This window comes from Aptenodytes patagonicus, chromosome 9 (genome assembly GCF_965638725.1).
Source record: "Aptenodytes patagonicus chromosome 9, bAptPat1.pri.cur, whole genome shotgun sequence".
In the NCBI taxonomy this organism is placed as follows: Eukaryota; Metazoa; Chordata; class Aves; order Sphenisciformes; family Spheniscidae; genus Aptenodytes; species Aptenodytes patagonicus.
Window position 1 is genome coordinate 15998308 of NC_134957.1, and position 24886 is coordinate 16023193.

General features: G+C 37.9%; 2 protein-coding genes across 7 annotated transcripts in view; both read left to right on the plus strand.

Annotated features, from left to right (window-relative positions):
• The window catches only part of MTM1 (myotubularin 1), a 46012-nt gene extending 39313 nt beyond the window's left edge, over window positions 1–6699 (plus strand). For 2 of the 3 annotated variants that reach the window (XM_076347232.1, XM_076347233.1), the window contains 3 exons: window positions 416–529; window positions 885–1061; window positions 3424–6699. In XM_076347232.1, coding sequence (XP_076203347.1) covers window positions 416–529; window positions 885–1061; window positions 3424–3591 — 459 coding nt within the window. In that variant the 3' untranslated portion in view covers window positions 3592–6699. The remainder of the gene's footprint in view (window positions 1–415; window positions 530–884; window positions 1062–3423) is intronic. The other variant, XM_076347234.1, reaches the window with a different exon arrangement.
• A 511-nt stretch (window positions 6700–7210) lies between these two features.
• MTMR1 (myotubularin related protein 1) overlaps window positions 7211–24886 on the plus strand; it is a 46027-nt gene continuing 28351 nt past the window's right edge. The window contains exons 1-12 of one of the 4 annotated variants that reach the window (XM_076347236.1): window positions 7211–7275; window positions 10221–10326; window positions 13155–13178; window positions 15386–15436; window positions 16792–16867; window positions 17774–17868; window positions 18085–18192; window positions 18603–18704; window positions 19402–19485; window positions 20147–20296; window positions 21045–21233; window positions 21726–21911. In XM_076347236.1, the coding sequence (XP_076203351.1) occupies window positions 16822–16867; window positions 17774–17868; window positions 18085–18192; window positions 18603–18704; window positions 19402–19485; window positions 20147–20296; window positions 21045–21233; window positions 21726–21911 (960 nt within the window). In that variant the 5' untranslated portion in view covers window positions 7211–7275; window positions 10221–10326; window positions 13155–13178; window positions 15386–15436; window positions 16792–16821. The remainder of the gene's footprint in view (window positions 7276–10220; window positions 10327–13154; window positions 13179–15385; window positions 15437–16791; window positions 16868–17773; window positions 17869–18084; window positions 18193–18602; window positions 18705–19401; window positions 19486–20146; window positions 20297–21044; window positions 21234–21725; window positions 21912–24886) is intronic. The other 3 variants (XM_076347237.1, XM_076347238.1, XM_076347239.1) reach the window with 3 other exon arrangements.

Here is a 24886-nt window from a genome sequence, read left to right on the forward strand (position 1 = left end):
AGTAAGTAATGAAACAAAGCAGCAAACTTAGTCCGTTTAGGGCCAAGGATTAGGAGCTAAACCCTTACTTTCCTGTATGGTGCTGCGCTATAAAGAGTGCACTATGGATATCGTATTCTTTCTTGCTAGTAAAAATGTAACTGTAACCATTCTGTATTTTATTCTTCTTTTTAGAAATTAAAGGCAGTTAGAACATTTTGAGAAGAGTTCTTTTCAGTGACTAGTTTGAGAAAGTTGAACACCTCATGTCATCTGAACACTTACTCTGCTATGAAGTATATGAAAGCATTATCTTAAAAATTATTTGTAGATGTATTCAGGCTTCTAAATGCTGCCTTTAGCCTCTTACCCAGGGCATGTGCATCTCTCCCTGCTTTTACGATGTAAAGAATGAATTTGTCTTTTCTGGTTTTAGTTTCCTACGGCCTTTGAATTCAATGAGCAGTTCTTGATTACGATCCTGGATCACTTGTACAGCTGCCGGTTTGGTACTTTCTTGTATAACAGTGAGTCTCTTAGAGAAAAAGAGGTTAGTCAAACCACTGATTGTTTAATTGTATTGCAGTCTTGACTCTAGATGATTACAAAAAGTTTTGGTTGTATTGTATTTGGTTATATTCCTCATATGACAGTGGTTTTGAACTGGCTTTATTCTCATTATAGAATAGTTGCATGGTAAACCCCTTGGTTTTGGTAGCTTAAAGACTATGCAGCCACTAAAATACTTGTCAAGCGCTGGTTTTGGAATATTTCTAATACAGTAACTTATTATGCTTCTAAGTAAATCAGAAGTATATTAATTTTAGAATGTAACCATTGGCTTCTATGATGGATTTCCTGGTTTTGTGCAAATATTTACTGTTCTTATTTCAATTTCATTTTAGAAAGTGACTGAGAAAACATTATCGTTATGGTCTTTGATAAACAGTGAAAAATCTAAATACACCAATCCTTTTTATACTAAAGAGCTAAATCGAGCACTCTATCCGGTAGCCAGTATGCGTCATTTAGAGCTCTGGGTCAATTACTACATCAGGTGGAACCCAAGAATTCGGCAACAAGTAAGTAAATTCTCTATAATGTACAAAATGCTTTTAGACTTTGGAAATAACTGACTTTTCAAATAGCACCAGTAATCTGTTCAGGTCTTTAATATTATATTTATAAAGATGGAGAAAAAAGGTGAAAACGATTATTCAGTTCTTTTTTTCCTTTTTTTTTAATCTCACTCAGCTCTTCTCAGAACACTGAGCTTATTTCACTGCTTAGTATCAAGTCATCCTCAAGCTCTTTCTAGCCCCTTTTCTTGGGGACAGGGCTGGGGGTGCATTTTTTAAGGGTGTTTGATGCTACTAAAGGGTGAATGGCAACGCTTAGAAATGGGGCTTACTGATCCCTGAAGAGTTAGGACATTAGCATCACAAACATGCTTAGTTGCATTTGCTTAGTCTTTCTCCTTTTTCTGAAAGAGTGTATGAAGTCTTTTACAAATTAAGATGACCTATTTGGTCCTTTCTCTTTCAAAACTGCGATCTGTATTGATGGCTTATGGTAAGATTATTTTTTTATGTAACTTTGATGACCCAACATTGTTTACACTGTGTAACCGTTGGATGAAAGCTGTTTTTGGAAATTATACAAGTGGATCAGATTGGAAGCCCAGAAAAGCTTTTATCAAATTACATATAGTTCAGTTCTGTGCTTTTAATGTTTACTATATGGACACTGGATGTTTGTGACAATTTTGCTAGAAATCTCAGCAATGTGGCATGTAAAGATAGTGTACAGAGACTTATTTGTTGTTCTTAACAAGTTGTGGAGTTTTGAGTAGGAGAAGATAGAGGAGCAATTTCTTGGACAGAAGCAGTCTTCACAATCCAGTCCCTGGAGTTTTCAAGCAATGCGCTTCCTTTTCCGCAGCTGATCTCCTGTATTATTTACAGGCCTGCAAAAAAGCCAGACAGTTTGCTATATTTTCTTATAAGTATGTTGCCAGTTTTAATTTGAAGTTCTAGTTTTAAAGCTTTTTTTGCTTGCTGTGAAAGATGAGGGCGTTTTGCAAAAGGTGAATCCAAGGATTTATTTTAGAAAGTGAAGGATTATAGGGCATGCAAATTAGCTGTAAATCTACTTAAAAATGCGCTTTGCCATTATTCAGGAAAGGTTTTTGGCAGGAGTTTCTTATTAGAAATGCAAACCCATGTGATAATCTTCTGTGCTGCTACTACCGGTCCCTCATTTTCACCATTTTTATATACAAAATGCAACAATTTTTTTTTTTTGCTGCACATGAAATTTATGCTTCATCTTGACTTAAGCAACTGAATAGTGGACATGTGGCCTGAACCAGTTTTTCGATGACCTTTGTTAGTGGCATTACTTAGAAGCATGTTCCGCATCAGACTTCAGTCTAATGAAGAGTCTGCTCTGCCACTAGCAACATCATTAACCCTACATCTCTAATAATCTTAGTAACTACATTCAGTCATTGATCCAACTTCCACAGTTGCTTCAACATTCATCGCCGCCCTCATCTGGGGTGTGTGTAAGAGTGCTGATTCAGCTGTTTTTGAACTGGTGAGGCATTTACATTTGCTCCTGAAACTGTACTGCTAATAGCTTTTAATTACAGGCAGTTAACTGTGAAACAGCAGCAACTTCTTGACAGGTATATACAGCTGAAGGTAACTTTAGGCTCTGTATCTGCCTTGGACATTTGTAATACTACTTTTCCATTTGTTTCATTACTCTATCTGAAAAAGGAAGCTAAACTTAAAATGGAAACAGTTAAGATGCTCTTTCTGTGAGTAATCTCCTGAAAGCTAGGGCAGTTGATTTTAAACACATTCAAGTTTACTTACGGAATTCACTAATAAAGTTTTGCATTTATTTCACTTGTTTGTTTACTCAAAGTTGCAAAATTACTATTAAAAACTGAAGTAAATTTCATCAGTAAGGGAAGTTATTTAATCTGAAGACATGGATTTCATTTTAATCTGATCAGTGTAGCTAAAATAGTCAGTCTGGCTAAACACTGTTTTTAGGGAAGGTGATGAGACATCTGACCTCTGGAATCTAAAACCTTTTAATAAGTCAGGAAGAGAAAAGCTTCGGCCAAGGTATTCACACCTATCTTCCACACAATATTAGATAATAAGAAAATAAAATCCACATGCTCCAGGAAGTGCTGGCTGATTTTATTGAGGTAGGAAGAACTGTCTTGTGTAAAGATTTTCTTTGGATGAGAACAACTGGAAGGCATTATAGAAATATAAATAAATATTTCTGTTTAGCTACAACTTGTTACATATGTTAGAAACTACAAATACTGAGTAATGCCAGGAAAACACAAATACTACAGCAGGCTAACTGTGTAGAAGTAGTTGGACTGAAGTGATAAGACTAATATAGATCTCTTTCTAGCAGCCAAATCCAGTGGAGCAGCGTTACATGGAGCTCCTTGCGTTACGTGATGATTATATAAGGAGACTTGAAGAACTACAGATCACAAATAATTCTAAGATATCCAATTCATCAGCCTCATCAGCATCTCCCTCACAAATGATGTCCCAAGTACAAACACATTTTTGAAGAAAATGCTGGCTTTGTTCTATTCTGTAATAGCAACTGGTGCTTAACATAGATCTATAGCATAAAGGGGAATATTTTAATGCCTTACATTAGACTGTCCTAACACAAATTATTTTAGACTGTCTTCATTTGAAGAGGACTTCAAAACAAACAAAACCAACTCTTCAGTTAGGTGCCTTGCAGAACCTGTGGACTGGGAACATTATTAATCAACTTCTAGTTATGGAGGGCTTTAAGAGTTATTTTTGAAAGTCTGGTACAATTGAAATTAAATTGATTTATTGTTTTCATAAGAGTGCTTTAATTTATTACATTGTAGGTTATGTTCCTGTAAGGAAATTCATGTCCAGTCTTACATGTCATGAATAAACACATTAATGGCAATAGGAACATTCACATTGTGCAAAATTAGGTATGTGTGTATTCCTGTTAGGAATACGTTTGTGGAGTTCATAAGATAAAAATAAATTCTATTGTAAGATTTCAGAGAGGAGTGTTGAAATTTTCTGGTTACCTGAGAATTCCAAATTTTCATTTTTCAAAATAAACAAAAATATGGAAGGGATTTCACTGATATGCTTCTAATGAAAAAGTTCAGATAGCTCAGTAGATATCAAAATAAAACAAAAATCTATTTTTTTTGTTGTAAATTGATTTAAAAAAAAAAAGGACAATTGTACTGGATTCTGAGAAGTCTTGTTTTGGCTAACTGTTCAGCACTAAAGTATATTACAAATTATCACTGTTGGCAATATTGGTTCTTTGGATTAATACAGAATAAAATGGTTCTAAAGAAGGTTTATATAATTAAAAACAGACCCACAGAGACATTGCTTAAATATCCAGCAATAGCCATAGTATTAAAGCTTGTGTTTGTCTTCTAAAAGTAAATGTGCCTGTTTAAAGGAGCTTTTATACCAAAGTAGGCAAAAAATTTCAGTTATAAATACTGTTGAAAACTTGTGCATTTATAGCTTACTGTTTAATTTAACTTTTGTTCAACGAATTTATTCTTAAGTATTTAAGGGACTTCAGTATACAAGATTTGCATATAGTGTGTGCACTTATATTGAACCTTCCAGTGAATTCTAGTTTCAAGCCTTCATTTCAGAGGCTTCTTGTAAACCTTTAATTTGTTACTTTTCAGGTATTTTTTTAAATAGTTGCAAGCATTTCTTATGACAGCACAAACCTTGCTACTTGATATTTAATTAAAATTTTGCATATTCTCAGAAGTTTAATGATATTCAGGCAATTCAGGAAATATTGCAATTCAGAATCTGTAGAGGACTCTAATACTGTTATTTTAAAGGAGATATTTTGATGCTTGAGGCTTCTGTCATTGTAAATTATTGTACATGTGAGTTTTGATCTGCAAGATATAATAGGATTATATATAAATTAAGTTTTGTGTAAGTATATATAATATAGTTTATTAGAAATTCTGCAAGTTTATAAAGTGTAAATATTTTGCATATGAAAACTGAATTTAAAGCTATAGTTCCATAAAATAAGTCAAGGTTTAGAGGACATCTGAATATTTTTAGAACAGTATTTTTTCAAAGGAATAAAAGTATACCGCCTCTTGATTTAATTCAGTATGTACACTGAATTGCACTATTTTTTTCAGGGAAGCTCAGAGCATACGGCATATGTGTTCTAAATACACATGATTTATATGACTTATTTTTATCCTCTCAATTTTATTCTCCCATCAGTGTTCTTCAGTACGTGTTTCCAAAATAACATCACTGTCCCAAAATCTTGACTTGTTAAGGTAAATAAGATGCATTACATCAGATAAATGAAGAAGGATACTCAATTGTTCATGTTATACTTTACATTTTGAAAGCTATGCATACTCTGATATATTTGCCTTCTACTTACTTGTGGTTTATAAAAAAAGCTATTTTTATGAGAATATTTAAAGTTTCTGTATTTGAGTTGAACGTATTGGTGACATCTCTGAGCAGTGTGGAGAAGTTCAGAAAATCTAATAGTTTTTACTGTGTAAACACTACATGATAACCTATTGCGTTTGGGAAAGTGTAATATAATGAAAGGATCTTTCTGCACTTCATTATGTACGTGCCGTTCTTCATATTACCGGTTCAGTTGAATTTCAGTCTTTGAAGCTCTCTAACATAGCTCTGTGTGGGCTTGGATTTTTTTTCAAGTCAACAGATAAGATACTTGTTTTAATTCTGTTTTTACATGGCAATATTAGGCAAACATAGGGGTGTTTTTAATCCAATACTTTCTGGAAATTACTACTTTGAAGTTGTGAATGTAGCCATACAAACTGATCAATGTTAACAGAAAACTTGTCTCCTTTCCACTTTGATGTGTGATCTGGGCTGTCGTTCTGCAATGCACTGCATGCACATACACTGTATCTGTACGGCACTCCAGTCCCCTGTGCAGAGCTGCCGGTGCAGCAGCTGACCCGTTAACTGCAGTCGGTTCCCTGTTGTAGCTGTCACAGCCAAGAACAAACCTGGGGAAGCTTTTGAGGTGGTGAATTGAGAGTTCCAGGTGTTGAGTGCCTTTTCCAGGAGGGGTAAGAAAGCAGGGCTGGGATGTGGACATCAATGGCTATAAATGCCCAGTATCCAATACGAAATATCCATCTCGGAACGCTATTTTAGTGTTTTCCTTTCTGTATTCTTACTAGACGATAACCTAGTTTTTGTGCTGGGCTTCAGTTAGTTATTTAGAAAGTTTATTTGTTGAATGCCGCCTTTATTTGCTCATGCCTTATCCACCCCAGCATCACTGTTACAGCTATACCCTAGAAATGATTTGCGTACTACCTCCTTTTGGTGTATTTTTAAACTCTGCCTTGAGTTCAGTTTTATGTCTCACAGTGAGCGTTTTTTTTTTTTATGCTTGAGAAAACAGGTTTTTATAACCAACCAGGAATCTCCTCATGTACTCCTTGCTGCTCCTTAAATAACAGCGTCGGCCGCCCTCGTTGGATACCACGGGACTGCTCTGGAGCTGGGTGTTATTTGTCAAGCAACTTTGGGGTGGGGAGAGCTTAACATCCGTCTGCCGTGTATGTGTGTGAAGGGAAGAAAAAAAAAAAATAAAGATGTCAGTTTTAAACCCTTTGCCTCTGACAGACGCTTTAATGGAGCACTGACAGCCTTCGCCTCCTTCCGTGACTGCTGCTGTCGGTCCATCTCTCCCAGCAGCGTGGCTGCCCAGCGCTGAGGGGGCTGTAGGGGGGTGGTAGGGCGTGAGGGGGTGCCCCCAGGCCCTGCCCTCCCCTCAGCCGCCGGGCCGAGCCGGGCCGGGCCCCGCGGAGGCCGGTGGCGCGGGGCGGCAGCAGCCAGGCCTTCCCCCGCCGCGCGGGGCCGCTGCCCGCCCTCGCGGCGGCGCGGAGGCCTGTGGGTAAGCCCCGCCGCCAGGTGACAGCTCTCGGCCGCCGCCGGGGCCCGAGCGGGCCGGGCTGAGGCGGCAGGGCCGGGCCGGGCCCGGGGGTGCGCCGCGGAGGGGCCGGGAGTCCGCCATCCCGGCGGCGCAGCGAGTCCCACCGGCGGCCGGAAACATGGAGCGGGCGGCGGCGACGGCTGGGCCGGCGGTGGAGGGCGGCGGCGTGAGCCGGCGAGCCGTGCGGGCGGGGGGCGCCGCGGCGGCGGGGGCAGGGTCGCGGCAGGCCAGCACGGAGACGCTGGACAGGTGAGCGGAGCCGGCGGCGAAGGGCGCGCCCCGGGCGGGGGGCGGCGGGAGAGGGGGCTCCGCTTCCCGCGCTCGGTGGGGGGGCGCCGCGGCCTGCCCTCCCCCCGGGGCCCGGCGGCGGGAGAGCGGCGGCGGGCGCCCCTCGGCCCGCGCCTCTGCGGAGCGCGGCCCCCCGGCCTTGGGGCGGCCTCCCCGCCGCCGCCGCCGCCCCGCGCCCCGAAACCGGCGTAGAAACGGAAGCCGTGCCGCCGGCGGGTGCCGCGGCGCGGAGCCCAGCCAGCCCGTCTCACTTCAATCTGGGGGGGTTATTTTTGTGTAACCGCGCAGGCTAGCGGCAGATTTTCCTCAGCGAGGGAACCGGCTGTTGTCAAAGTTTCCTGCTTGCGGTTGTGTGATTTTCGTCATTAACGTCATCGGTTTTGCGAAGGCTGAGGCTGCCCGCGGGATTTTGGCCCGGGGTTGTTTTGGGCAGTGCGTAGCTTCTCATCTTTGCAAACTCCAGTGAGACCGTTCTCAGATTTTAAGGCTTTATTCCCGATTTTTTTTCACGCGAGTGCGTATTTCACCTGCAGAGGTGTAACTGTCCCAAAGCGGTATTTTGTGTGTGTGTGTGTCCGTCCCGGTGTGTCAGTTTATCTCGAGGTGTGTGTGGTGGCTTTGTGTCTCGGCGGCAGCCGGTGGCAGATTCTCGGCTGGCTGCAGGTTGGTGGGTTTCACCAGAGGTGGGTACGCAGGAGCTTGACGCCAGGTGTTACTGCGTCTAGTTCAGCAGTCGCTGGCAGAGAAATTCCTTCTTTTAGAAGTTTCCAGCTGGAGGGAGACTTCAGAGCTGAATTTAAAAATCCTTAAACAAGGAGTAGAAACTAACGGAGATTTCACCCAGATGAAAAATAAAGAAAAAAGACTGTGTTTAAAAATCAGTGCCAGATTCCAGTCTCCATGTTCTCTCTCTTTTCTGCTCGGAGAAACCTGGAGTTTTACATCGTTCTGGTGAAGGTGGAAATCAAATGTCCATTTTCTATCACCACAACTTACATCTTTGTGTTCCTTATTAATGCACTTTCTTATCTTAATTTTCATCTTTCTTTCTTCTGCTAATCTTGTTCTACCCTGGAAAAGTTATAATGTCCGTTTGTCATATAATTTATTTATTTGCCAGTACGGTTGTACCAGGCTACGCTAACGTGCGTGACCTCAGATGAGACAGAATGAAAAGGCGTGTACTGGTGTGTGTCCCACTTGACAGATGGTGACAAGTCACATCGGTATGATCAGCATCCTGTGGTACACTGATACACCCTGAGACACCGATTGTAGGAGATGGACCTGCATTCACATTTGTTTTCCTGCTGCTGTTAACTTTGTTGATGTAGTGATTCCCGGTGAAGATAAGCCACAGAAAAATAAATCCTTTTCTTAATTAACAAGTAAATGCTTAATTGGAAACAAACTTAGGCAAACCCTAAAAGGGTGCACTAAAAATTAAGAGATGTGAGAGAAGGAGAAATAAATGAGATCAGAAAAGGATTACTGTAGGGTTTAGCTCATGCACTCTTTTACAAAACTTGAGTTTCTCTAAGTGAATCTGGACTCGAGTTCAGCACTAACCTGAGAGTTATCTTCATTGTTCAAGCAGGAGTATCATAGATGTGTTTTAGTTGCAAAACAACATTTTGTGATCTAGTACTGTGTAGAATTTTGTGGGTGGGGAGAAAGCTACTAAAATTTATCAGAAAAGTTCTGAAAGAGCTTTCATTTCAGGTATGAAGTTGTTGCATGCATCTTCACCATATCTACCCATCCTAGCAGAGTTAATGTGAGAGAAGACCTCTAGTTAAGTAGTAATTGGTCATCTTATGCCATTATCCCACCCCCTTAATGTCCAAGTTGTGGTGCCCCTGTTGGGTGCTGGGTATGCCTATGTAGTTATTCACTTCAATGTCACGGGATACTCACAGAATCCAAAGCTACTTCATGAGTGAATTCTAAAAATGGATTAAAATTTTCTTTCTGTATTTGACTTCCGAATAAGCATTAAATCTGTAGAAGAGCCCAGCTGAACCGTTTGAAGAAATGGCAGTTATCTAAGGCATCAGCTGAGGCTGCCGCGGCACTCAGGGAACAGTTCCCTCTGGCATTCCAGTCTTTCATGAGGTACTGGCATGTTTTGAAGGAGACCTAGCGCACTTCAAAGTGGCTGGCACCAAACTGTAATTGCTTCTCACTCTCAATACTACGTTATTTGTAAGCAGCACTAGTTCAGGCTACTGTGCTCAAAACGCATCATCTGGGATTTAGTGCGATGCTGCTGTTCAGATGCTTTGTCTGTAGGGTTCTTACAAACACCCTACACTGCAGAATTCCTTGCTGTGGTATGGGAAGGCCCGTCCTGAAGACTATTCAGAGATTATTTTACGAATAGGAAAAAATATGGCTAACTAGAAGTTACCCTTTAGAAAACATGTATTTTCTACATTTAATATTAATATAGAATACAACACTAGCATAGTTTAGATTTTTAAATACTAGTATAGAGTAATTTAATTTTGAGGATTTACTGAATAATCAGGAAATAATAATAAGGAAAGTGTAAGGAGTTTCCTACTACTTGACCAAATTCATTCCATGGATGGCTTTAAGAAAAAAAAAAGATTAATGATGAAAAAAATTACACTGGATAAGGAAACCAACATTTTTATAAGTTCATAGGACCCTAACCTTGCTTTTAACCTACTGACAGCTCCACATCTCTGATAAGATCTAGTAAAATTCTTTTCCCTAATTTGATCAGTGAAATAGTTGCATTCTGCCCACAAAGCAAGCTAATTTTTATGATGTTAGTGATCATCTGTGGTCTTGTGTTCTGGGTGTGCTCAGTTGCTACGCTATTCTCAATGTACATTTTGAATTACTGCTAAATAATTTGAAATATTCTGTTTTTGTAGCCCAACTGGATCCCATGTGGAATGGTGTAAACAGCTGATAGCTGCAACCATTTCTAGTCAGATTTCAGGGTCTGTCCCATCCGAAGGTGTGTCCAGAGACTACAGGGTAAGTGACTCGAGGAATGCATTGATTTGTTTAAGGTAGAAGAGTGAATGATCAGGAAGGTCCTTGCTACCTTGATTATCAGGTGGTAAGTACTTAAGTGATTGCTGAATGTTTCAGAACTAGAAACATCTCATTATGCGTAGGAGTCTCTTGAATCTGCTTTGTGTTTTCCTCCATATTTTGAATAGTAACATTGAACTCTACAGAATAAAAATTAAGAGAGAGGTGAAAGGAAAATTAAAAGTCAATGTTTTGAATAAAACGCCAAAAGTGAGTTGTCTTTTCTTTTGATTGCTACATAAAAAAAATTTCGTAAAGTAGATTAATAGTTACAGGTTGAAATTGTTTCTAGTGTGTGTCATTCAGAGTACAGAACTGAGCTTTCCAGATTTCACAAAAAATAAATGCATATGTCTTTGTTACCATGCAAAGAACATAAATGACTACCGTTTTTCATGGGGTTTCAGCAGAGACAGAGAATTTAACATCAAACAAACAAACAAATCGCCTCTTTCACTCCCTCTCATCAACGTTTTTGTCATTAAGGTAATGATTGCACAGTATGGTTTACCTGATAGGTTCCATTACTCTTTTTTACCCCTATTCTTTCATGCTCATTTGCCGTTTCCTATATGCAGCGCGCCAACTGAACTATCAAGAGTGGAGCGTATGCAGTTTTCCTGCTCTTACAAATTGACAAAAATCACCTGTGTTTCAAGTCCCTTTAAGAAACCCAGGCTGCTGCTATCTAGATCCTTTTTTCTTCCTAGATTTGAAACAGTTCCATGGTCTTCATGCAAAATGGCCAAATGAAGATTTAATCTTTTTTTGTTTTTAACTAGATTTTAAATTATTTTCTGATATGCTCTGTGATTAAAAAGTTTGTTGTCCAGAAACAGCATATCTTAGACTCTGTGACAGCAGGTCAGATTCAGCCCAAGCCTGAAGGTGAATCCACAAAATGTTTTTGACCGTAGTCTACTTAAAAATTCACCTCACAGAGTTTCACGCTATTGGCACAGTCAGCAGCTTATACTCATAAAAAAGTGTAGCTCTTCCATACTATGGCAGCTGAATTGCAAATGCTTACTTCAGGTCAAGGCTAACATCTTTGATAAAACATTGTGGGAAACCTTGCATTACAGCTGTCTATGTTGTATTTGGCCTGTAGATCAAGGACTTCATTTCAGTAAAATCCAAGTGTGTAAGCTTGGTGTTCAGTTTATCTCTGAGTTAGAACGCATTCCTCTGGAATAAAGGGCACTTTTAAATTCTAAATAACCTCCTTCTTTATACCAAACTCATCTTGGATGTTATTTAACAGGAATAACTCTTTTAAGGCCTAATTAAAATTCTACTTCATTCTCTGTTTCTTAGAAATGAAAGAAAAAAAATTAAGCCTGGTGGTATTCAGAATTTTTGTGTATAAATTGTATTTGGCATCATTGCATTGCTGTGATTTGAAATCCCATATTTGTCTATAACATCATGGAATTTTTTATCCTAGAATATCTTCAGTTACATTCAGGACCAGTATCTTGTGAAGTGGTATCTATGCTTTAGGAGAGGGTTTGCTTTGCACTTAGCTTCTGCAGAAGTTCAGTGGTACACTTAGTTGCTTAGTCAGTACCACTGACAGGCTGGGTTTATTCATCGTTACGATGGAATTCACATGTAAAAAGATAATGCCCATTTATAATTGTTTTCCTTGGAGACATCTTTCCCTTTTGATGCACGCTGATCAATTTTCTGGGTCTTCGTTACCTTTGGTTATCTCGAATTGCTCTATTTAGAGACTATCTTACAACAACTCAAACTTCAGGTAGGGCCAGATGTGTGTGTTTGCTTCTGGAACTGGTCAGGCAAGGCAGTTCTGTTGCTTTCTGCTGGATTTACCAGGAACTCACTGCTTTATTCTTTCTTTCATCCTTTTTTTAATGTTTCAATCAATGTTTGCAAAAACAGGTAAATATATCGATTCTTGTATCTAATGGTGTTAAGACGTGTAGATGAGGAGCTTAGGGACATGGTTTAGTGGGCATGGTGGTGTTGGGTTGACGGTTGGACTCGATGATCTTAGAGGTCTTTTCCAACCTCAATGATTCTCTGATTCTATGATTCTATGTTACTCTGTGTAACTTACCTTACCAGAATGTAATTTAGGGGAGGGGGGAATCAAACAGAAGCAAAGGGCCTGAAATGGAATCATCAAAACTGGAGAGCACTGAGCGAGCTCTTGCTTGCTAAACCCTACAGCAACATGATCTCACTCTGAGTTTGAACTCCGCTGCGTATGTCTTCTGTGACATACTCTCTGCCTGGAGAGTATTCTTGAATGAGGGGTTCATATAAATGAAAATTGCTTAGATTGTAGTAGCCGAACATAGACACCTTCAGAAATAAGTTGAGAAGAGTTGTTGCTATCCTTGTTTTGCCATTTGAATCTAAAAGATATGGTGGTTATACCGCATGGCTGTTACTGCAGGCTTATTGTCTTCCACCTATAAGGATTACCAGGCTCTTCCTTCTCTTTTCACAGCAGCACGTTGTAGCTGGATAAAAGGGTGATTAGGAATGAATGTTTCAAAAGAGCTTGGCATTTGTTACATCACTAAAATGAAGTGGCTAGATTGTTTTTAGACCAAAACACTTCTTCGAATGAGAGCTACTAGATCTGCATAGTTTTGTTTTGTTCTTTCAAAATCTGTCTATAATTAAAATGTTTGGAAGTAGAGTTTTTCTGAAAATCTGATGAAGTAAGATATAATATCTTTAACAAATCAAATCTGTGTGTTTTGTTGGATAACATTTTATATTTTAACTAACAGGTATACAGGAGGCCTGTTATACGGGTAAGATTACCTTTGGCTAGCAGCAAAACGGCCTCCTACCTGTTTGTCTTTTGTGCTGTGTGAGATCTTGGTGTGTCAAGCGTTCTTCTTCATTAATGGTTTTTATGAACCAGTCAGATCATTTTGCTATGCAGTGCAACAGCTTCTTTGCCATAGAAATGCTTTATATACATTACAATGTTTTCGTGAGCAATAAAACTCAATGTGTAAGAGAGCAGTATTTTTAAATTATGTTATGAATGTGCAATACTAACTTCAGTTTTATTACATTAATTTTGACAAAATGGATGCTTGCAACTGAGGCTTACATGCTTCGGACTACAGAGTACTGTATTAGCACCTCTAACATGTTATCGATGCTAAAGAATATTAGTGGTAAAAGTGTTACGTCTTTGTCTATCCTATTTAAATAAGATACCAATTCATGCTTGCCTTTGTACATGTTTTACCTAAATTGTTACCACCCTGTAGTAGGATTGAAAGTTAGGTTTGAAGTTAGACACTAGTGCAATGACCTGCATCTTTTTAATGATAATTTTGAGACTAGGTCTTGCCCATTGTTCATTGGAGAGATATAAAAAGGGCATGCCTTGTTTTCTTGTCCCTCTCTCTTAGTAACATTTATGGAGCGAGAAATGATCTGGATAGCGTTCTGACATTGTTCATGAAATGTGTCTAACACTTTTATTCGAACAAAGACCTCTTGTTCAGTCTCAAGCCAAGAGATGAAGTCTGAATGATTTCTTTTTCTCATCCGTTGTTTACATATTTGAAAATGATGTGTTTAGTCCAATCACACAAATCCACAAGTTGATATTTTTTTTTTTTAAAAATAGATAGCTCTTGAAATAATTGGTCTGAGTTGAGTAACAAAAATTGATTGTTTTCATTCAGTTTTTCATAGTTCTTTGTAAAGGCTTTGGTCATTGAATGATCTGCTGTGCTTCTCTCTCTTTCATTTATTTAAAATCTTCTGGTGTATTTGCTGGTTGTCCTTCTGGTTTTCCTCCAGAGATCGCAATATCTACTTTGCTTTAATTTCAGAAACAACATTTTTATGGTCTGAAATTTAAGTAATTTCTATTTAACAGAATTCCACCAATACATAAATGTTAGGAGTCCTTTATAATTTGAAAGGGTTTTTTAATTAATTGTAACTTTTTCAACTGTTGTAGACTTCAGATTACCTGAAGATATCTGAAGTTGTTCTTCTAAGTTTTTCTTTTTTGAGGGTTCTGTAGAAATACTGTAAAAAGAAAAATTGACTTTAGCAAACATTTGTAAGTTTAGACTGAGGCTGGTTTTGCAGTCTATCAAGTGAGAAGTTCTTTGCATGTGAACTGGGAATAATAGACTGTCATGAACAGAACTTCTCTCCAGTTAATAAAGAAAGAAGATGGAAGAACAGTTTTGGCTCAACGTAATAAAACAGTTACTTCATATGACCCTATGACATCTGTGCTTCTCTCTGGAGTGCATAGGGACCTTATGTTTATTAAAGAGATTTAATTAATATTCAGGATTTGCTGGCAATATGATGCAAAAATAAATTAACATTAAAATGTGAATTGTTTGCATATTTTGCTATGAGGAGTAATTTTAGGTTCTGTAAAGTTACTGACTAGGTTTTCCAGCAACAACACAGAAGTTTCTGGAAAAATACGTGAAACCATAAAACTGAAAGTTCAATTAAAACATGTTTTACACAGTAAAGCATTTTTTAAATTGTCTAGATACTTCTATTTGATGTCAACCTATTTTTTCCTTGAAAGATTGCATGAATTTTCCCCTAATGCTACCATTGCAAGCTGTACTCAATTTCTTCTATTGATAAGCATGTGGCATACTTTGAATTCATTTTCTTCACTATAAGGTTGTTTGTCTTAAAAAGACAGTATATACTTTTATGTTCTTATCTACGAGCACTGACTCTTTTGTGAAAAACGGATTAAATTTTTTATTTTGTGTTGTGCCAAATAACATTAAAAGCATCGTGCTAATAGCTTGGATTCCTTTCTGTGGAAAGTAGTTTGTGCCAGGAGTGGAAGATTTTGAATAGCTAAACTGGAGTTAAAGTATATGCTGTCTTTTTAAGGAAAGAAAAAAAAAGGGAAGCAAAAAAGAAAAGATTCTGTCCTTTCACTTGTTGTCTGCATGTTTTTTCCTGTTACTTCTCTCTTGCCCTACTGCTGCCTCATGCAATGCAGGAGATTCAGGATGGACACAATGGCTATCATTCTGAAGCAGAACCTGATCAGGTGGCAAGTTTTACTCATCTTTCATTCATTAACTGTGTAGCAAGGTACTATATATTAGTACTTGTACAATACATACAAATCTTATATTTCTCATGCAAGAGAATCCATAGAAAGCATTTAGTGTGTTAACCGGCTATGTGCTAGGTAGGGTTTTCGTGTAATGTCACGTAGTCTAAAATGTAATACTGCATGTAAGATCCTATCTGACAGAGCACATCTGTCCTTCTGAGTTTGTAAGTATTGGCTAATTCTCTACACATCATTTTCTGTGATTGGGTGCTGAATACAAAATTCTGTTAGTTTCCAAGAAAATCTAAAGCCAGAGATCAATTTAAATATCTTTAGAAATTATTTGTCAATGAGGGCTTGGGGTAGTTTGTTTGGAGGCAGACAGATCCTACCAATTATTTGTATGTGGATCAGAGCTGTAATACAAGGGAAGAGTTATTTGTTTACTGTAACATAGCCCCTTATATTTATTCTCACTTCAGGATGTAAAAAATTGAAACCTTACTATGTCATCATGTTGACCTGAGAGAGATCACTTTCTCACGTGGTCCTTAAAAGTCCCGCAAACCCTTTTATTCTTAATTAAAATCTTTAGTACATTGTAAATCTTAGCTGCCAACGAAGGACCCAAAGGATCAATCTTGTATCATTCAGGAATGAAGCCATTTACCTAAATGAAAATTTATGGAACTAGCCCTTATTTTAAAATTGCTAATTGTTCTTCTATATTTCATTATTACTTCATTCTTAATCTGACCTTCTGGATCCAAAATTCCTATAATGGACCTCCTCCATAACCTGTGGCACTCTCAGTAGGGTATTGATTGAAAAAGAGTATCGTGGGGTGCTTCTGACTTCTTGCTATCAAAATACAAAATTAAAATGTTAAATAAATAAAGCTTCTGCCATATAATTCTCTCAGATGATAAATAAACAACATTAAGAATAGAAAAAAATGTAATATGAGCTTTAAAATGTTCTCAAGTAGATAAAATACCCAAAACAATACCTGCATTTAGCAAAAGACTAACATTATTAATTATAAATTTGGGCTGATCTTATTGTTTGTATTTTTGTATGCTATATGTAGCTAGCATGTGAAACTAATTGTTGCATAAATGCTTTATTACTAATACATTACTAACATGTATGTCTGTGTAATATTTATAATACCAAGTTTTGTGTTTGTTTGGGTTTTTTTCACTATGGTACTGTTTAATACAGTTGTGCCTTGTAAAAAAAGATACAGTTCTTGTGTTCCAGTTGTAAAAGCACTTTGCATCAAAATGTATTGATGTGGTACAGATGGAAAGTGAGATTTACTCATGGTTTTGGATTTCTGCCAGGCGCTGTGGGATGGAAACAAACTAGCACAGATGGAAGAGGCTCCACTTTTTCCTGGAGAATCAATCAAAGTTACTGGTAAGCATACTATTGAGTACTACACTGAATACTATTAAATCACTAGTTTGTTTATTTAAAAACAGAATATTATTTCCTTTTTACTTTTGTTATTTTAATTTAATGCCACTTTAGATTAGCTGATTTGATGTGGATTTCTTTTCTTTGTCTTTTAAATCCAAATGTAGGAAGGAGAAATCAGTTCCAGAGGATGACTTGCTCCATATAGATAAATCAATTTTTTTCCGGGGTTAGTTTGTTCCATATAGGTGTATGGGTTGTATTTTTGCTTGGGGATGCCAAGGATACTTCATAGATTCAAAAGCTTCAAAATTGTGATAGCAAAGAAGATGAAGTTATGGAAAACTTAGTTTCCAGTTCTTAATGAGATTTATTTCACTTTGGTCTGTGATGGCAAGCTCTGTGTTAGCAGTACAGTACTTGGCTAGAAAAGAACACTAGCTCTTTCAAATAAAAGTGAAAATGAAGATATGGGCGTATAACTGAATTACTTGGAGGTCAGTTGCGTGCACATCAGTAATTGCCCGTTTGGATGCGCTCTCTCTGAGGTGAGTGTGGGTGCTTCACACCTCAGGGCAGGGACCAGAGCCGCCTGCAGCTAAGAATACCAGCAGGGTGCTTTGTTACCTGCCTGCCCTTACTGCAGCCAGGGCTAGCTGAGCCCAGCCCCAGTTGCTCAGTAGTTGCTGAGCAGCAGTGGGACTGAGGAATTTGATTGTTTTCATTGTTGAGATAAAGACAGCTCTTTCAGTCCTGACAGCTTGTGAAGAGTAGGCTTTCCTATAGAGGTCAAGCATCAAAATCTTACGGAACTGCAAAAATCTTGCTATTTTTAAATGGAAATAGATTTTTATGGAACAAATGTCTGTAATAGTAAAACAAAGCTTTAATTGGTCTGTTTTCCAGCTAAAGATGTTATGTATATCTGTCCATTTATGGGAGCAGTCAGTGGTACACTAACAGTGACGGACTTCAGAATGTATATCAAAAGTGTTGAAAGGGTAAGACTTCGCTATCTATCTGCGTATTGTTTCAGGTAGGAATGTTGCTGAAGTAGATTTCAGAAAGTGACAAATCTGGTGTAAGTGAAGTATGATGTTCCACAGCAGTCTATTAAACAGCAATTATAATTGACTCTAATGAAACATACATGAATAATATTAGTTTGTGTTCCTCCTAATGTAACAAAATTCATTTGTTTTATATACAAATTTCAGGATCCACCTTTTGTTGTTGATGTTCCCCTTGGAGTCATAAGTAGAGTTGAAAAAATTGGAGTACAGAGCCATGGAGACAACTCGTGTGGTATAGAAATAGTTTGCAAGGTATGGCATGGTAGAGATTTATTCGTATTAAAGTATTTTCATTTCATTTTTCTGTAAGAGGAATCTGCACGCACACGTGCTGTTTTGCTGTCTGATCAGTTCCCTGTATTTGAACCCTGCTTCGTTTAGATAATATATTTCAATTCCTCTTATGATACTTGCAGTCTTAAACACTTCTGCCTTTTGTCTCAAGAGTGAATTAAAAGGAAAAATGGCTATTTTTATGATATCTAGCAACTCTAATGACGATCCTAGTCACGAACACTTGCAGAACTCTGTTCTAATGCGGGTTAGATGATGTCAGTGACTTAGTGCTACATATATGCCTTCCTTCAGTCAAATTTCTTATAACTGTTTTGTTTTTTTTTTAATTTATCATAGAGTACAATAGTGTAACTTATTTTTGACAGGATATGAGAAATTTGCGGCTGGCCTATAAACAGGAAGAACAGAACAGATTGGAGATTTTTGAAAACCTTGTAACACGCGCATTTCCTGTTTCTAATGGGCTGGTAAGTCTTAAGATGTAGAGAAGGCTGTCACTAGCTCACCTCTTTCTGGAAAGTGTAGGTGGGGAAATATGAGGGCTGTATAACAAACATTGAAATGTTTGTAGCAGGCAAGCTACTCTGACCCTGTTTCCTTTTTGCATTAATTCGTAAAACATTATGCTATGTCCTGCTATCGGTGAAGTTAGTTAATTTGTACATAACCCTTGAGATCTATTTTTGCCTAATGTTGCTGATTAAAAATATGTATGTATTGACCTCTATTTTCTGCAGTAGATAATTCGGTCTAGAAGTTCTGTCTAAAACAACAAATAGGTACAATTAGTCTTATTATTAGTTAGCTGCAGAATGCTATTTCATTTGCTTGTATGGGTAAGGAACTGGTCGGGAGGTAGGAGACCAATTTCTTCATCCTGGCTCTGCCATTGATGTGTTGTATGATCACAGGCAAGTAACTTCAACTCTCTGACTGTTTCCTATCTTGATTTTGTTAATTATATACTATGTACTTGAAGGAGAAAACTGTCTTTCATTTTCTTTGTAGCACAGTGTTGTCCAGTCTTGACTGAAGGTTTTACGTCTGCTGTTAAAGAGTTTTAGAAGTGTTACATTTGAAATATTAGAAGGTTCACTGTTTTGGAGCTTATTGTGCATACAGCCCATCAGACAGTAATTTATGCCTTTGCTTTGTTGTCTTTAGCCTCTTTTTGCATTCAGCTATAAAGAAAAGTTTGCTGTCAATGGCTGGAAAGTATATGATCCAATGGCAGAATATAAGAGGCAGGTAAGTTATATAAGTACTTGGTGTATTATTTTTTTTCTCCATCTCCCCCAGAGCCATTTAAACAAGTAAAAAATATTCAAGAAAACTCGAAATTTTTAGCTCTAGTTACATAGAGAGTCTGTCTAGATCTCATGTTTAGATAATAAGATGCAAGTGGCCTGACTTTGAGAGTGCTGAGCCCCTGCTAAAGTTGATGGAGATAACAGGTGCTGAGTACTTGAGCAAATTGGTCTATCTTAACATGCATTCTTAAATCCACATTTTCCAAGTGCTGTTTCTAGAAAATATAGGCTTTATAAAAATTTGGTTTTGAATAAGCAGCATTAAACAGAAGAGTAACCATACTTTATCATTGTAAATCTACAGTTTCCTAGTTGCAAAAGCATTTTTATTTCACTATACGATCACTTTTTACCTGAGTGTGCAGCCTATTCAAATAGTTATTTTGCATATCAGTTTTAAAGATAATAAATAGGAAAGACTTTCAGTGTTTTGGTTTATGGTTCAATACGAAGTCCTAAAGTTTAGAGCTTATTTAAAAGAAAAATGTGGGCACAATTTTTTTAAAAAAGTACCTAGCATATAAAAATTTTCATCGCCCCAAACTCAGATATGTAAAGGTCTAACCTGAAAAATACAAAAATGTTTTGCTTTCGTACAGGGCTTGCCCAATGAGAGTTGGAAAATATCCAAAGTTAACAGCACCTATGAGCTTTGTGATACATATCCTGCTATTCTTGTTGTGCCAACCAGTGTAAAGGATGATGACCTCTCAAAAGTGGCAGCGTTTAGAGCAAAAGGCAGAGTTCCAGTAAGTGAAACTTTTACGAGGAGATATAAGTGCTCTACAAATTTGTAGCTTATAAGAAATTATCTGAGTTCTTTTAGGCTTTTTTTTAAATAACAGTGGGCCAGCTCCCTTTCTGAAAGCGGGGGGGGCAAGGAAAAAAGAAGTAGGCTTGATGGGTTTAGAACTGAAGAGAGCAACTCAAATGTGAGTCTAATTGCTTGGTTATTGTGCCGTGTAATAAATATTTGTTTGGAGTTAACACTTCTAAGCCACAATGGTATCTGATGCTAATTCACATATGAACTTGTGTTCTGATTTGGTGTGGAATGTGTTACAGCCATAGTGGTTTTCGTGAGAATAGACAAGTTTTGCAGGTAGCATAAGAACCCCTTCAAATATGTTAGATGGTGACAGTTTTCATGCTATCAATCTGCTTAGCAAGGTAGTGTACAGGTCCATAGACTTCCACATGGAAGCAGTTTTTCTTCGTTGTTCTTTTTTTTTCTAATTAGTAAGATGCAGTAGCAGGCTTAGCTTTTATTAGAAATAAAAGCTAAGATGTTTAGAATCACTTTGTATTTCAAGCTCAGATTTGGGATGAGCAGTGCTAGTGTGCTTCAATATGGTTTTGCATCAGCTTGTCCTTAAATTTGCATTTGTTGATTTGCCAGGAAATAATTCCATGTAGGCAGTGTGATTGTCTAATTGCACTCTGGCCTGCTGCTTTTATAGTAGTATAATAAACTAAAATAATTTTCTTTTATTCCAGGTGTTATCCTGGATTCATCCTGAGAGCCAAGCAACAATAACACGGTGCAGTCAGCCATCGGTAGGCCCAAATGATAAGCGTTGCAAAGAAGATGAAAAATATTTGCAGACTATAATGGATGCCAATGCTCAGTCACATAAACTTATCATCTTTGATGCCAGACAGAATAGTGTTGCAGACACAAACAAGGTAGGTTGGTATCATAACTAGCGTTAGTAGTTCTATCTTTATTACAAGGCTCAAGATTGAGTAAGAGATGAGGATGAGGAGAACTTGCTGTTGAAAAGGGAGAAAAAAGGGTCTCTAAAGAGGGCATGGGAAGGAAGGTAAGTTGCTTGTAGCATTTTGGAAAGGCCGGCAGGAATTGAAGGCAGCATGAAGACATAGCTGAGAAATGATGTAGTAAAGCCCACAGAAGACCACAGGTTTCAGTAGTAAAAAGGGGAAGGTATATGAATGTATTATCAAATGTAGCCTATTACAATTCGAATTTCTTTCACCTTAAAAAAATTACCCTAGTGCTTCTTAGAAAAACAAAGGCCAAAAATATATTTTTATTAGTGCTAAAATAATCCTTTGTTTCAGAAAATCCTGAAACCTGACCAAAATAACCCTCTCAACCTCATACTGAAGTCCTGTACATGTTGTTTTCTTCGTCTGTTTTTGCTTTTTGAATGACAGGCAAAAGGTGGAGGATATGAAAGTGAAAGTGCCTACCCAAATGCAGAGCTGGTCTTTCTGGAAATTCATAATATACACGTAATGAGAGAATCCCTGCGTAAACTTAAAGAAATAGTTTATCCTACTATTGATGAGACTCGGTGGTTATCAAATGTGGACTCCACACATTGGCTGGAATATATAAGGGTAAAATACTTTTGATGTGGAAAATCAATTGTATTTTTAAACCATGTTTTTAACTTGCATTTCTGAAAATATTACTAAAATAATGTCTAGATTTAAGCATGTTGCTTAGATCAGGATAGTGTTGTAAAAAAGCTTAATTTTTAAATGGTCACTTAGAACATAGCATTTTAAGCATTCCATAATAACTTTGTACTTTCAGTTTTATGTATTGGTAGGTAATGAGTTAATTCCTGATAGCACAGTATCGTATTTAGTGTTAGACAATGTTTTATTTTCTTGAGAGGAAATGTTTGTGAGCAGTCCAGGGTTATCCCTGCTTTTTGGAAGAATGCCCTGGGAACTTCAGATTATATTTGAACAACTGCCAAAAGGACTTGACTGTAAATTCTACAGTCTTTCTCATCCTTCCCTCCTTCAATGCGATGTTAGTGTTCGTGTGTTGGGCACCTACATTTTCATGGGCTGTTTATAGTCAGTGCTCTACTGGGTTATAATCTGCTCTATTATTTAACATAATATTAAAATAAATCGCTACCATACTCAGTTTTACAGTCTGTTTCACTAACCTCTGAAATGCTTTTAGAATAGATAATTTCATTACCACATTCACTCCCCTGTTTATGATGAATATGGATGGAGTGGAATTTGTTTTATTAGCAACTGGCTCAAGTGTCACTCGTGCAAAACATGTTTGGGATTGTTCATTAGTTTTACTCTTCTATTAACTAGTGCTTGCTAACTGCTGCAGGAGAACCAGTAGAGGGAGCAAACATTTAAATTAAGAATTAAACAAATTTAATGGTCTTTTGGGAACAGTTTAATTTTCTTGTTGTCTTGAAGTTGGACTATTTCAAACAGCTTTGGGAATCTGAGTATCTGGAAACCTTTTCTTATCAGCCTGGCCTTAAATACAGTAGTCTATTTTTAAAAGTGGAGTTGTTTGGGCCAGTGGTCACCTTTCATTGACATTGACTTCAGTGGGGTTCCTGGGCTTAGACGGTGTCAGAAATGGACCTTGATACCACAAGGTATCAAGCATACCACAAGCATAGCAATTTGAAATTTCATTTAAATTATTTTAAAGAGTTGACACACATGTAACATTCTTCATGAATCTGTCCCTTACGTGATACTTCACGTTACAGTATTGGCAGCACAAACTGCAGCCTGATTTCTTAAAAGCTGCCGTTCCTGTGTTAACAGTGTTGATAGTATCTCCCCGTGCTTTTATCCAAGAATTGCTTGCTTTCTTTGCCTATTTGATTTGGCTTGTAATAGCAATTAACAAATCCACAGCTTTACTCTAACGCATCTTCTGTTTTCTGGGCTCAGACCAGTGTGGTTGTGTCCCAGTTTAATGCAATGCATTACTGGAAATTCACCTTCCTAGCACTGGGCACCCACAGCACTTTGAAGATGGTCCAGGAGTGTCTGGGGAGGCACCAAAACCATTCCGTGTGTGTGAAGACAGTAGTAACAACAGTAGAGTAGAGTCTCTTGGTGCTTTTTGCACACCCAGGATGTTTCCTCATGCTCTCCAGGGTATTTTCTGTCTTTCAGGGTAGAACTTGTGCTATTAATTATTTTTAAACCGATTCTCATTTTCTAAACCAATCCAAAGCCAGTTATTCATTAGGAGCCCTAACTGAAATACTGTGATGGTTGCTAAGTTTTGAAACATCTATAAAGAATAATAATAGTTTGTGGAGGAAGCGGTTTTCTAAAGGCTTTTGTCCAAAGTAGAAAAAATGTTTCACCTACTCCACAGATATTTACTGAATTAATAGTAACTGTTTTCTGTCTCCCATTCTCTGCTTATTGCCTGTATCTGTTCTATCCTTTTATTTTCAGCTGTACTCCTTCAGAGGCATCTGTGTTCTCTTTAGGATGATTTAGAGCAAGCTATTGCATACCTGTCTATTACATAGATTAGTTTTCTGCTTTTATTGAAGAGCAAACTGGTTTAATGTTTGCACTTTTTTAGTGCAGTAGAGCTTTGTAACTGAAGTAATTGACAATTAACTAGTTCAGACCACAAGCTCTATTCTCCCATAGAAGCTTTTGTATTGTTTCCTGATATCTCCATCCTGGCATCCTTCAGTTTTACCATAAAAGATACGATCAATGAAAGATATAATCAACAAAAATTGTCTCTAAAGCATGGTTCTTGAAATAGCTTTGAAGACTGGTCTCGTGCACAGCTTCTCCAGTGGATGCTGGCTTTCCTACTTCCCAGAAGATGTTTTTACATGCCTAGGAAGGGAAAAATGCAAGTATTTTGCAAGATTCTATTTTCTGATGTTGGAATGCAGAATAGGAATTTCTCCTGTGGTCCTATTCTAGTGGCTGTTTTTTTTCACATATTTTTCAGTGCCATGGTAGGTCATGTTACAGAGACAAATCTTCACAGGAGAGAGATTATTCAAGTTTTTAAAAAACTACGGAGCGGCATAAGAGAACAGGAGAGGGTTTTTTTTGTGGGGGAGAAGAATAACAAGTTCACACAGGTGATCTCAGTCCTGTGCCATCCCTATCCTTTGCTCTTCAGCATGCTTCTGAATCCACGCTATTAATGGTCTGCTCATGGGTTGAATATAATGTATACTTCAGGCACCAACAAATAGGCACAGGCTCCCAGCCAGGGGTTTCTGGGTTTGTTTGGGTTGTGTTTTGATTTAGATTAGCTGGATAGTTTGTCCCTTTCTCTAAACTTAGTAGTTGAGAACTGAAAGCTGAGGAAGAAAGAGTGATTGATTACTGTGAAAGTGAACTTTGAAAACATTGAACTTTCAGCCTTTGGAATAGGTTACAGTATTTGTGTCTTTTCATCATGATACTGAATTTCAGATTTAATTTAGAGAAGGGATTCCCAGGTTCTTTTGCTATGTGCTACTAATAATGGAGAGCTGGTAAGAACTTTCTCCTGGTCAACAGGGTGCACACAGTTTTTGTACCTCTAGGAGTATGCATACCAC